General features: G+C 50.3%; 1 protein-coding gene across 3 annotated transcripts in view; it reads right to left on the minus strand.

Annotated features, from left to right (window-relative positions):
- Positions 1-14,214, minus strand: part of LOC115180283 (USP6 N-terminal-like protein) — an 87,605-nt gene that overhangs the window by 36,561 nt on the left and 36,830 nt on the right. Inside the window, exon 1 of one of the 3 annotated variants that reach the window (XM_029742250.1) lies at positions 7,883-9,346. The exons of 1 other annotated variant lie outside the window; for it this stretch is intronic. In XM_029742250.1, the coding sequence (XP_029598110.1) occupies positions 7,883-7,958 (76 nt within the window). In that variant the 5' untranslated portion in view covers positions 7,959-9,346. Of the gene's footprint in view, positions 1-414; positions 815-7,882; positions 9,347-14,214 lie in introns of those variants that run through there. One more of the 3 variants, XM_029742251.1, reaches the window with a different exon arrangement.

The following is a 14,214-nucleotide window of genomic DNA, read 5'->3' on the forward strand; positions in this document are numbered from 1 at the left end:
CTCAAATAGAAGTAGAGGGACTATCGTCAGAGGTTGCTTGTTGTGAGCGCTGAGGGAACTTTATGCACTTGGCCAGATGATTCTGTATCTTTGTTGCATTCTTCACATATGATTTGACACAGTATTTGCAAATGTACACCATGAAGACATGTCTACCCACAGAGTCGTTTACCCTCAATCTACGCTGACAGGTTATAAATACCATGTGAACTTTCATGTCTCCAAGTAACTGAATCTCAATTGTAAACTGTGCAACACCATTAGAACTGTATCATTTAAGTTACATTTTTCAACAAAATTCAATCTGACAGAAGCAATAGCTTGAACACCAGTAGTTTGTCCTAGTGAGGTGGCAAAAACCAAAGCAGTATTTTTTTGCCTGAAGTCAGTTGCCTCAGTGACATCATGTCTTACCTCTCTTCACGTTCTCGGTTGGATCCTCCAGTCTACTGAGAGATTTAGTCCGCATTAGTGACAGCCCGGGCTAGACAAACAACCCATCCCAGAACCACCGACTCTGCCACGGCAACTACTTCGCACCACAACAGTCCACGTACCAATGAGAGGAACCAGAGAGACAGACAAATGGTGGCTTGTATTGATACACTCTCCTGAGCAGCAGACGGGAGATCAGAGTGGCTGAGATTGAGGGCCTCTGTCAAAATGCAGCCGTTTGTTTACTTTACAAAGAGATTAGAGAACGAGAGAGGGAACAAGAGAGAAAGAGAATGAGAGAGAGAGAACAAGGGACACTGACTTCAGCATCAAGTCACTGCTATCCCACTCATGACATTCCACACCCAAACACAAACACACAACAGCCCCTATTCAATACATCAGAGAAGAGAGGGAGGGAGAGAAGGAGCAAATAAGAGAGGGAGGGAAAGAAGGACAGGGAGAGAGAGAGATGAGAAAGACAGTGGGAGGGGGATCAGATATCAAGGGACAGCCGAGCGTTTTTGAGAAACAGCCTTCATTAATGAGACTCATGTTCAACTCCTGTGGCGAGTCGTATACCCAGAACGATCATGTTGATCAGGCATATTGCAGGCCAGCCGGGGAGAGAAGAGGAAGGAGGGAGAGAAAAGGAGAGGAAGAAAGATAATGCTTTCTATCTCCTCCCTCGATCGCTACAGTACGCATCTACCCTGGCACACACAAACGACCCAGGCCAACGCCCAGTAAGGGAATGGCATTTTAAAGCATCGAGGTCATCGTGCAGGGCAGGCAGGCAGGCAGGCAGGCTCGGAGGTTCTGGCGTCCTTTCTGGGAATGTTCTCACACACTGGATACTTTCTGAGAAGGGACACGTCCACGTCCATGCTGTCAGTAACATGGACTTGAGAGTTATTGAGCACATTCCAGTGAATCCTGTTCAAAAAAGGACAGAGTAAATTCATTTGAAATGAATGTTATGAAATGCATCTCAACTTGCCCTCTCTGTATTTGACAAGAGCAGCAGGATATTGTCATTTTGAGAGAGAAGTTGACCCTTCACCTCACTCTTGACTGGTGTATAGTTCCCTCTTCCTCGCTCTCTTTCTCTCTCGACTGTTGTACAGTTCTCCCTCTCCCGTCTCCAGAATTGTATATAAAAATCTGCCAGGCACTTTGGCAACTGTTTGTGTGGGCGATCTCTGGCACCACATAGCAAGATGAAAACAGAGAGGAGTGTCATACAAACTCCCCCATACTAAACTTTCATGTGAATATAAAACAAGCGATTTAAATCTGTTCTGCACTCCAGTGACAAGGGGATCCGAGCTGTCTTTGTTCTGTTAGGTGTGTGTACAGTGTGTGTGTTGCGTACAGTGTGTGAGGTTCACAGTTGAAGGTGTCAAATAACAGAAGTGTCAATCTATGCACACCATACACATCTTTGCTGGAGTGTTTAATTAAAATGTTTATAAAAATCATACTTTCCCTGACCTACTGGTGCTTTCTGTATGCTACTGTAAAACTGTCGTCTAAGCTTTGTGCGTGCAATCTGACACCAGTCGTAGAGGGACTAAAGTATCACTTCACAGTTAGGATCACTACTCCCTCCCCAAAGGACTGATGATCAATCTGACACCAGTCGTAGAGGGACTAAAGTATCACTTCACAGTTAGGATCACTACTCCCTCCCCAAAGGACTGATGATCAATCTGACACCAGTCGTAGAGGGACTAAAGTATCACTTCACAGTTAGGATCACTACTCCCTCCCCAAAGGACTGATGATCAATCTGACACCAGTCGTAGAGGGACTAAAGTATCACTTCACAGTTAGGATCACTACTCCCTCCCCAAAGGACTGATGATCAATCTGACACCAGTCGTAGAGGGACTAAAGCATCACTTCACAGTTAGGATCACTACTCCCTCCCCAAAGGACTGATGAGCAATATTCAATCAGCATTCAATCAGCAGCAGGGTAGAGTATAACCACACTGTTCATCTAAATACATGACATCCACACAGAACAACTTTATGAGCAATTCAAGAGCCCATACAGTCTTCATCCACCTATTCTGATTATCACTTAGAGAGAGACACTCTGGACGAAAGCCTTGGTGTGGGTTAACAGCATGAAAGACGGGGACACACAGAGAGCGAGAGAGAGACACAGAGCGAGAGAGCGAGAGACAGAGAGACAGAGAGACAGAGAGAGAGAGACGATGAGTGACACGCACAGTCTCATTGTTCCTTTGGGCGGAGTCCGACGCCATCTCCGTCACACAAGCACACACAAACCACCCGCGTCCCCACACCACACTGCGGACGATGAAATCATCTGCTATGAGTAATGACAGTTTGACAAGTGCAGTCTGTGACTAGTACAGTACACACACACACACACACACACACACACACACACACACACCTGTATGTACGGGAGCTATAGTGTTATCCGTAACGTCGACTTATCAAACAAGGAATGCAACAATATTAGAACATTGAGTGGAGCGATTGAGAGAGAACGTGCCTAGATTCAGCAGTAGTAAACAGACTGTGGAACTACTGAGACACACAGCTGTGATTCTTACAACACCACCGCCACCAGCCCGGTTAGACAGGTGTCATAAGAGTCAGACAGAGAAACAACACTAAAGGACGCATCTAGTCTAATAACAGGCGTACACAAAAACATACAGGACTGTCACAACTCGTCTGGGGGGGGGGGGGGGGGGGGGGAAGAGAGTACTCTGGTTCCTTTCATATCTACACTACTGAAAGACCTCTGCACTAACCTAAGGGCCTGTGTGGAAGCATTCACAGTCCAGCCATTTCAAGGCCAAGACAGAGCTACTCTTCACTGGGAGAACGCGTGTTTCACATTAAAACAGAAAGCAGGTTATTTTTTGAGTGTGAAAACTAACTGGATGAGAACTCTGTGCCGTTTTCATTTACCCCAGAAAATAATTGAATACGCGTTTCCGATTTCTTTTTTTAAAGGAGTCCTGAGACAGAGAGAGAAACAGAAGCAGTACCATTTGCTATCTAATACGTTGCTCTACAGATACAGCATCGTCCGCTACGTGGATACATTCTCCTGTGAGGCCAAAATGACAGAATAAACCGGAGGCAACATGTAGCCTAGCATTTCCCTCTAGGTGCTTATAGGGCAAACAGTTCAACCAGATGTTAAATGGCTTTGATATCGGTGAGCAGATGCTAACCGGCTACCTGCGGTTTAACGTGGGGGGGGTCTGAACGCTACCTCTATCCCTCTGACAACCCAGCATGCAATGTTGGAAGCCGCGCTAACACACATACACCGCACCACAGCAAAAGTTGACAACTTGATGTGTTACACTACAGCAAAAACAAATATCCCTTTTTTAAGCTACTGGCACATCATTTGAATAATTGAGCGAGTGGCTCTCTCCTAGCAGTTAGACATATGACCGTTTAAAATGGGAGGGAGAGAGGGAGATCGAGAGGGAGAGTGAGAAGAGGGTGAGGAGAGGAGAAACGTAGTTCATGCAGAATTCATTACAGAGATAGTAAGATGCCAGTGCTGCTGACCTGAGCAGAGTGGCTGAGAGGGAAGAAGACTGCAGCTTGGCACTGGAGCAGGCTGCAATGGACCCATCTCAGCTCCAGCACAGGACAGCAGTATGGGAAAGGGGAAGGGGATATCTAGTCAGTTGTACAACTGAAATGTGTCTTCCGCATTGAACCCAACTCCTCTGAATCAGAGAGGTGCAGGGGTCTGCCTTAACATCCACGTCCTCAGCGCCCGGGGAACAGTGGGTTAACTGCCTTGTTCAGGGGCAGAACGACAGATTTTTACCTTGTCAGCTCGGGGATTCAATCCAGCAACCTTTTGGTATCTGGCCCAACGCTCCTACCTGCCAGGCTACCTGTCGCGGCAGGCTGGGTGGTGTTTTGCAACGGAAAACAAATATCGGTGTTCTTATTGGACAAGTTCAGAACGTAACTTGCTCGCTACTGAACATGACCCTAGTGAGCATGGGCAGGCATGCTGGACTGTAATACTGCTCCTAGCTCCTCCCGTCACCCGCCTGGCCAGCAGAAAGCCGGACTGTAATACTGCTCCTAGCTCCTCCCGTCACCCGCCTGGCCAGCAGAATGCCGGACTGTAATACTGCTCCTAGCTCCTCCCGTCACCCGCCTGGCCAGCAGAATGCCGGACTGTAATACTGCTCCTAGCTCCTCCCGTCACCCGCCTGGCCAGCAGAATGCCGGACTGTAATACTGCTCCTAGCTCCTCCCGTCACCCGCCTGGCCAGCAGAATGCCGGACTGTAATACTGCTCCTAGCTCCTCCCGTCACCCGCCTGGCCAGCAGAAAGCCGGACTGTAATACTGCTCCTAGCTCCTCCCGTCACCCGCCTGGCCAGCAGAGTGCCGGACTGTAATACTGCTCCTAGCTCCTCCCGTCACCGCCTGGCCAGCAGAGTGCCGGACTGTAATACTGCTCCTAGCTCCTCCCGTCACCCGCCTGGCCAGCAGAATGCCGGACTGTAATACTGCTCCTAGCTCCTCCCGTCACCTGCCTGGCCAGCAGAATGCCAGACACAACAAACTGAGGGAGTTCAGTAGTATCCCAAGGTCTCAGTTCAAATATAGGAACATTCGCTTTCACAAACGCTCACAAGTCCTTACTGATTCTGCACATACATATTCAGACATGTACATTCTACATCCAGAGAGAGATAAAGACCCTGCTGATACTTTACATGTACATTCTACATCCAGAGAGATAAAGACCCTGCTGATACTTTACATGTACATTCTACATCCAGAGAGATAAAGACCCTGCTGATACTTTACATGTACATTCTACATCCAGAGAGATAAAGACCCTGCTGATACTTTACATGTACATTCTACATCCAGAGAGATAAAGACCCTGCTGATACTTTACATGTACATTCTACATCCAGAGAGATAAAGACCCTGCTGATACTTTACATGTACATTCTACATCCAGAGAGATAAAGACCCTGCTGATACTTTACATGTACATTCTACATCCAGAGAGATAAAGACCCTGCTGATACTTTACATGTACATTCTACATCCAGAGAGATAAAGACCCTGCTGATACTTTACATGTACATTCTACATCCAGAGAGATAAAGACCCTGCTGATACTTTACATGTACATTCTACATCCAGAGAGATAAAGACCCTGCTGATACTTTACATGTACATTCTACATCCAGAGAGATAAAGACCCTGCTGATACTTTACATGTACATTCTACATCCAGAGAGATAAAGACCCTGCTGATACTTTACATGTACATCCAGAGAGATAAAGACCCTGCTGATACTTTACATGTACATCCAGAGAGATAAAGACCCTGCTGATACTTTACATGTACATCCAGAGAGATAAAGACCCTGCTGATACTTTACATATACATCCAGAGAGATAAAGACCCTGCTGATACTTTACATATACATTCAGAGAGATAAAGACCCTGCTGATACATCAAAGGGCTCAGTGCATTACACATACTGTGTTCAAGCAGTCTCTCACCACGCTCCCTCTCTCTCTCCATCCCTCTCTCACCAACCACACACCTCAGCAGATAACCCACTGACAGACAACACCTTTACCACAGAACACTACCTAACAACCAAGGCTACCGCTACTGTCTGGGGGATGAGATAACCCACTGACAGACAACACCTTTACCACAGAACACTACCTAACAACCAAGGCTACCGCTACTGTCTGGGGGATGAGATAACCCACTGACAGACAACACCTGACTGTCTCAGCAGCTCTGTGGTGTGTGTGTGTGTGTGTTAGTCTAAAGCGAAGTGTGTACATATTAGTGTTAGTGTGTGCACCCGTGTATGTTTGTGTGTGTTGAGAATTTCTCCGCAAGGTCGATGGCCGGAGATTAAAATGGCAGTGAGCTGGAAGGCGGAGGGCCCTAAACTCAATGTGCCTTTTGTAGTGGGTATCACAGATCGATGAGAAGCTCAACAACACCAGCTCTGTTCCCCTGCTCCTGCCTCCAGCACACTGCTGCTACACAGGGAATGGGACATGTTGGAGTTATCATCAGGCTCAATATGTTGACACACACAAGTTCCTTTCAGGATTCCGTTTTTTTTTCTTGCAAAATCAAGAATTCCCGGCATATTATTATGGTCTTGCAAATTTGACCAATCACTGCACTATTTCCGCATAAAACAGTCAAATCCTCGCAATATTATCGCATAACACAGACCCATCACCACAGTACAAAAAGAGGGCTTACAATTTCAACCAATCAGCACATAAATATGGTTAAATCAAGCCACACGTTAACTGTATCCCTCGTCAGCGCAATTTCGCTACAAAATCCCGCATTGCCAACCACAATGTCCAAATTGCCACAGCAAAATCAAGCATTTTTGCCTGAAAATATCACCAAAAAATCCCTGTGAAATCCCGAGTGTCGCAGCGGTCTAAGGCACAGCATCTCAGTGCTAGAGACCCTGGTTCGGTAACAGGCTGTATCACAACCGGCCGTGATTGGGAGTCCCATAGGACGGCGCGTCGTCCGGGTTAGGGTTTGGTCGGGGTAGGCCGTCATTGTAAATAAGAATTTGTTCTTAACTGGCTTGCCTTGCCTAAAAAAATCCTGGAGGGACTGACAAACATTCATACACGTTACAAACGTACACGCATGTGCACGCACACACAGAATTCATCATTAACAAGCAGTGAGGTGAGAAGTGTGTAATCTGTTCTCATCCCCCTGGCATGTAAAAAAGCTTAAATACACTGAATAGAGGCAGCCTTTGTTAAGGAGATACTTGAGGTCTAGATGTCTTTAAAATAGGCTGTTGATGTTTAAAAAGAACCCACATCACAACCCATATTAAATCACTAGCCAGTAGCCTGAATGGGGATGCAGAGCCCACACCCAGAGCCCACACCCAGAGCCCACACCCAGAGCCCACACCCAGAGCCCAGGTGACTCTCCTCAGAGTGTAGACTGAGCTTTTGGCAGTGAAAGCTTTAGCCACTCATTAGTGCCCACAGCCCAACACTGACCCCTCAGAGCTGGTCCAATCAGCAGACAGGACTAGATCAGATGGGTCAACAAGTGTCCCATTACCCCAGGGAACCTTCATTATTAATTACTAACCAGACACACACACACACACACACACACACACACACACACAGCAGTAAAGGGAATCTCTTTCTCTCTAGCCAACTCAAACACAGACACACAAGGGATCTGTAAGAAGTTAATGGTATTCATTTTGAGGGACACAGTACAGCTAATGTACAGCACAGTCAAATACACACAGAGACAGACACACTCAGACAGACAGACAGACAGACAAGCACACACACACAAAAGAAAGAAAGGCATTTCACTGTACTTGTCCACAAGACAATAGGACTTGAAACACACACCTCCGTATCTGGCGGCTGCTCTGCGTCGTGAGGGAGACACCAGCTCCCTGACCATATGAAGCACCTGCATGCTCATAGTGGGGAGGGGGCAACCATGTACACGCTCGCCCTCCCGACAACCTCATCCCTCACAGGGTCCTCTGAAATCATCCCAATGTCTTGAAAGTCAAGCCCATCTTATTCCCAGGCACCAGGTTTAGGGTCCACAGAGCGAGGATCTTTCCCCAGTCCTAGTTCCTCTCTTTGGGGTGGAGTAGCGGCGGCAGCCCCTCAAGGTTCCAAGGATGATTCCAAGGTCAGCTTTAGCCTCCAGTTCCACCCAGTCGTCCCTAAGCCTTTTTCCTCTCTGCTCCGATCCAACCTCCCTCTCTCAGTCACTCTCAGCACCAGCTGCAAGCCCTCAACACTCCCTTACGCGATCACACATGCACGTCCCTAGCACTCACACACACTTTCTCTCCTACTCTGCTACATGTGAATATCTACGACAGTCACATTTAGGTCGACCTAGAGAGGCAGTCTGTTCTAAGACACTGAACGCAGTCTGCATCACTGCTCTTCCTCTCCTCTCTCTCCAGGGGTCAGCGGTTGTTCCTGTCCAGGTAGATGATCGCCTCCCATCCTCCTACGGCTCTCGCATGTCCAGCAATACCAGTCCGCCGCTCTCACAGGTCCATTAATACCATACCACCGCTCTCACAGGTCCATTAATACCATACCACCGCTCTCACAGGTCCAGGAATACCATACCGCCGCTCTCACAGGTCCAGGAATACCATACCGCCGCTCTCACTGGTCCATTAATACCATACCGCTGCTCTCACAGGTCCAGGAATACCAGACCACCGCTCTCCTGTCCAGCAATACCAGACCACCGCTCTCATGTCCAGCAATACCAGACCGCCGCTCTCACATGTCCATTAATACCCAGACCGCCGCTCTCACATGTCCAGGTAAAGCAGATCACGCTCAAGTGACGCTGAAATCACACACAATGTATTCTCAACCCGACCGCTGGGAGCTGGAGGTCGTTGGTTTGTTAGCTGCTGTTAGCTGCTCTTCTGAGACTCTCAGGCTCAGCGGAGAGAGAGGGTGTGTTTTTTTCCCCTGTCGGTGCTCCCACACACAGAACACATACACACTTATCTTGTTCGGCAGAGGCAGTAGAGGTGAACACGCACCCAGCTCTGAGGAACACAGGGAGGAGACTGTCAGATCTCTCTCTGTTTCTCTCCCTCTCTGTTCAGAGAGCTGTGCTGTAGGAGTACAACTGGCTGGCAGAACAGATGAAGGTGGTTTGGATCAATAGCAGCAGTATCCCTGCTCCAAAGACAAGGCACTCCGCTCACATCCACAGCTAGCTAACTCACTGGGGAAAGACCGTCAGTCCACCCAACTCTCATCGTTCTCTCTCACTGTGCACTGCTCTCTCCCCATCTCTCTGTTCCTCTCTTGGTCCCTCCCTCGATCTCTCCTTCCAAATTGATTTAATGGAGTACATCCTCATTCACGGACAGCCTCGCTGTCCCCCCTCTGCCTTGATCTCTCCTCTCCCTCCCTCTCAGTTTCTCCCCCTCTCTCTCTCTCTCTCCGTCGCTCCCCGCTTAGTAACGACGCCCTGCTCCACCATCACTCTGAAGCCTGGTACATGAACGTAACGGGAAAATACAGGGGAAGTAAAAAACCAGCCGCGTGTGATCATCAGTATTTGTCTCTCTCTGTGTGTCTGAGTCATATATATATATATATATATATATATATTTATTTATTTATTTATTTGTGTCGTAGACCGTGATAAATTGTGCCCACTAGCATCTTATGCCCTTTTACATTTTCAATCAGTCTCCCCCCATCTCGGTGTCTCTCCCCGTGTCTCCCTCCGTCTCCCCGTTTCCCGCCGTCTCCCCACCGTCTCCCCACCGTCTCCCCATTTTCCTCCGTCTCACCCTCCGTCTCCCCGTTTCCCTCCGTCTCCCCACCGTCTCCCCGTTTTCCTCCGTCTCCCCGTTTCCCTCTGTCTCCCCTTGTCTCCCCGTTTTCCTCCGTCTCCCCATCCGTCTCCCCACCGTCTCCCCGTTTTCCTCCGTCTCCCCATCCGTCTCCCCACCGTCTCCCCGTTTTCCTCCGTCTCCCCACCATCTCCCCGTTTCCCTCCGTCTCCCCGTGTCTCCCGTTTTCCTCCGTCTCCCCATGTCTCCGTGTCTCCCCTCCATCTCCCCGTATTCCGCCGTCTCGCCGTTTTCCGCCGTCTCACTCCGTTTCCCCGTTTTCCGCCGTCTCTCTCCGTCTCCCCATTTTCCTCCGTCTCCCCCGTCCCCCGAGTTTCCTCATTTCCCTCCGTCTCCCCACCGTCCCCCCCTCCGTCTCCCCCCGTGTCTCCCGTTTTCCTCCATCTCCCCGTTTCCCTCCGTCTCCCTCCGTCTCCCCTCCATCTCCCCGTATTCCGCCGTCTCACTCCGTTTCCCCGTTTTCCGCCGTCTCTCTCCGTCTCCCCATTTTCCTCCGTCTCCCCACCGTCTCCATCTCCCCGTTTCCCTCCGTCTCCCCGTATCTCCCGTTTCCCTCTGTCTCCGTGTCTCCCCTCCATCTCCCCGTATTCCGCCGTCTCCCCGTCTCACTCCGTCTCCCCCGTCCCTCATTTCCCTCCGTTTCTCGTTTTCCTCCGTCTCTCCGTTTCCCTCCATCTCCGTGTCTCCCCTCCATCTCCACGTATTTCGCCATCTCCCCGTTTTCCGCCGTCTCCCTCTGTCTCCGTGTCTCCCCTCCGTCTCCCCGTTTTCCTCCGTCTCCTCCTCCGTCTCCCCACCATCTCCCCATTTTCCTCCGTCTCCCCCCGTCCCCCGGGTTTCCTCGTTTCCCTCCGTCTCCCCCCGTCTTCCTGTTTCCTCCGTGTCTCCCCACCATCTCCCCGTGTCTCCCTGTTTCCCTCCTTCTCCCCGTGTCTCCGCGTTTCCCTCCGTCTGCCCACCATCTCCCCATTTTCCTCCGTCTCCCCCCGTCCCCCGGGTTTCCTCGTTTCCCTCCGTCTCCCCCCGTCTGCCTGTTTCCTCCGTGTCTCCCCACCATCTCCCCGTGTCTCCCTGTTTCCCTCCTTCTCCCCGTGTCTCCGCGTTTCCCTCCGTCTCCCCGTCTCCCTACCGTCCCCCCGCCTCCCCGTTTGCCTCCATCTCCCCCGTTTCCCCCTCCGCCCCGTTTCCCTCCTTCTCCCCATGTCTCCCCGTTTCCCTCCTTCTCCCCCTGCGTCTCCCCACATCTCCCTCCGTCTCCCCACGTCTCCCTCCATCTCACCATTTCCCTCCGTCTCCCCACCGTCTCTCCCAGTTTTCCTATGTCTCCCCGTTTCCCTCCATGTCTCCCGTTTCCCTCCGTCTCCGTGTTTCCCTCCGTCTCCCCGTTTCCCTCCCTCTCCCCACCGTCGCTCCCCATTTCCCTCCATCTCCCCGTTTCCCTCCATGTCTCCCCATCGTCTCTCCGTGTTTTCCTCTGTCTCCCCGTTTCCCTCCGTGTCTCCCCATCGTCTCTCCCCGTTTCCCTCCATCTCCCCGTTTCCCTCCATGTCTCCCCATCGTCTCTCCGTGTTTTCCTCTGTCTCCCCGTTTCCCTCCGTGTCTCCCCATCGTCTCTCCCCGTTTCTCTCCATCTCCCCGTTTCTCTCCATGTCTCCCCATGTCTCCCCGTTTCCCTCCATGTCTCCCCGTTTCCCTCCATGTCTCCCCGTTTCCCTCCATATCTCCGTGTCTCCCCACTGTCTCCCTGTTTCCCCACCGCCTCCCCGTTTTCCTCCGTCTCCCCCTCCGTCCTCCCATCTCCCCCTCCATCACCCCCGTCTCCCCCTCCGTCCCCCCATTTCCCTCCATGTCTCCCCTCCGCTTCCCCGTTTCCCTCCGTCTCCGTGTCTCCCTCCGCCTCCCTGTTTTCCACCGTCTCCCCCTCCGTCTCCCCGTCTCCCCCTCCGTCTCCCCGTTTTCCTCCGTCTCCCCCTCCGTCCCCCCTCCGTCCGTCTCCCCCTCCGTCCGTCTCCCTCTCGCCATAAGACTCGTTATCTTCCCCTCGTTCTACCTCCACTGATTTCCTGCACTCATCTTTGTGTTTATAATGGTTAATCAAAATACAACTATGGTGATCTCCCAGAAGCATGGCAATTCAGGCAAACAAAAATGTAATGATGTCGCAAGGCTTACTTCATTATTCAATGTTTTATTCAATGTTTTTATTTTCACTGCATCAGAAGTACTTTACTTTTTTTCCTTCCTGTTATGTATTCTCCATAAGTTATTATCTCAGGTATGAATGCTTTTCACCCTCTGCAGGAGAAAACCATGGCAATATAACGTGATGCCATTCAGTTACAGAAGATCATACACTTTCATTTCATTGACCTGGCGAAGAGATGACTCATACATGCACAAAGCTGGGAACTTGCACGCAAACACACATGTACACACACGGGGAAGGCATGCTGGCACACACACCCTGCAGTCCCCCCGTGTCTCAACCTAAGGACTGTGTGCAGTCTGCACTGCAAGCTGTAATGAGGCAACCACAGAGTCATTCTTTATCCTAATGACATTTCCCCACGAAGAGGAACACACACACACACACACACACACACACTTATTTAACTCTGCACGCAGAACAAACAAAGCCGTGCAAGAGAGTGTGTGTGTCTGCGCAGCTTGAGGCAATGAAAGTGTGTGTGTGTGTGTAGCCCTCCTAAGGCATTGAGTTATAGGGCCCAACACCATAGAGCACTGTCGCTATGGCCCAACACCATAGAGCACTGTCGCTATGGCCCAACACTACGCTGCTGTTGCTATGCCCCAACACTATGCTGCTGTCGCTATGGCCCAACACTATAGAGCACTGTCGCTATGGCCCAACACTATAGAGCACTGTCACTATGGCCCAACACTATAGTGCACTATCGCTATGGCCCAACACTATAGTGCACTGTCGCTATGCCCCAACACTATAGTGCACTGTCGCTATGGCCCAACACTATAGAGCACTGTCGCTATGGCCCAACACTATAGAGCACTGTCGCTATGGCCCAACACTATAGAGCACTGTCGCTATGGCCCAACACTATGCTGCTGTCGCTATGGCCCAACACTATAGTGCACTGTCGCTATGGCCCAACACTATAGTGCACTGTCGCTATGGCCCAACACTATAGAGCACTGTCGCTATGGCCCAACACTATAGAGCACTGTCGCTATGGCCCAACACTATAGAGCACTGTCGCTATGGCCCAACACTATAGAGCACTGTCGCTATGGCCCAACACTATAGAGCACTGTCGCTATGGCCCAACACTATAGTGCACTGTCGCTATGGCCCAACACTATGCTGCTGTCGCTATGGCCCAACACCATAGAGCACTGTCGCTATGGCCCAACACTATAGAGCACTGTCGCTATGGCCCAACACTATAGAGCACTGTCGCTATGGCCCAACACTATAGAGCACTGTCGCTATGGCCCAACACTATAGAGCACTATCGCTATGGCCCAACACTATAGTGCACTGTCGCTATGGCCCAACACTATAGTGCACTGTCGCTATGCCCCAACACTATAGAGCACTGTCGCTATGGCCCAACACTACAGTGCACTGTCGCTATCTGTCTGTGGCCCTGATATACTAGGAGTGTGGGGCCCATCACAGAGAAAGTCCCCTGGACAAACACACACCGATACAAAACAGTGTAGCAGACTTCAGCGTTTATTATCAAGTCTGGCTGGTTTCCCCATCTTCTATAGTTCCTGTGTCATATGCTGTCTTAATATGATCTGACTTGAAGGAAGATAACCAAGGGAAATAAAGGTGTGTGTGTGTGTGTGTGTGTGTGTGTGTGTGTGTGTGTGTGTGTGTGTGTGTGTGTGTGTGTGTGTACACATCTGTACTGACCAAAGGAGTGCAAAGCAAGAGAGGAAAAGACGACCCAGCTGAGTATGGATTGATCTCCAGTCGATGGAGGAAACATAAAGGCGTATATGGACAGTCTCCCTCTCTCCGACGGCCCCTCAGCCCTGGTCATAAGAGGGCCAGTCATACACACATCAAATCAATGGGCCCTCCACAGCGCTCTGTTAACACCTGCCTGACTGGAAAATGACAGATAAGTCCTTCTAAGCTGGGGAAACATCAGCCCTTCAATCTAGGAGGAAGATGGAGTTCAGCCTGTCAACAGTCCTCAATCTGTGAATCAGCAAAGGCTAGAAGGAACTGGAGATGGAACAAACTCCAGAGGTGAAGATACCAGAAAGTGTCTCCAGAGACGAGGGAGGGATGAAAGGGAGAAAATTGAGAATGAGAAATGGGGAGAAGGA

Source organism: Salmo trutta, chromosome 40, assembly GCF_901001165.1.
Source record: "Salmo trutta chromosome 40, fSalTru1.1, whole genome shotgun sequence".
NCBI lineage: Eukaryota > Metazoa > Chordata > Actinopteri > Salmoniformes > Salmonidae > Salmo > Salmo trutta.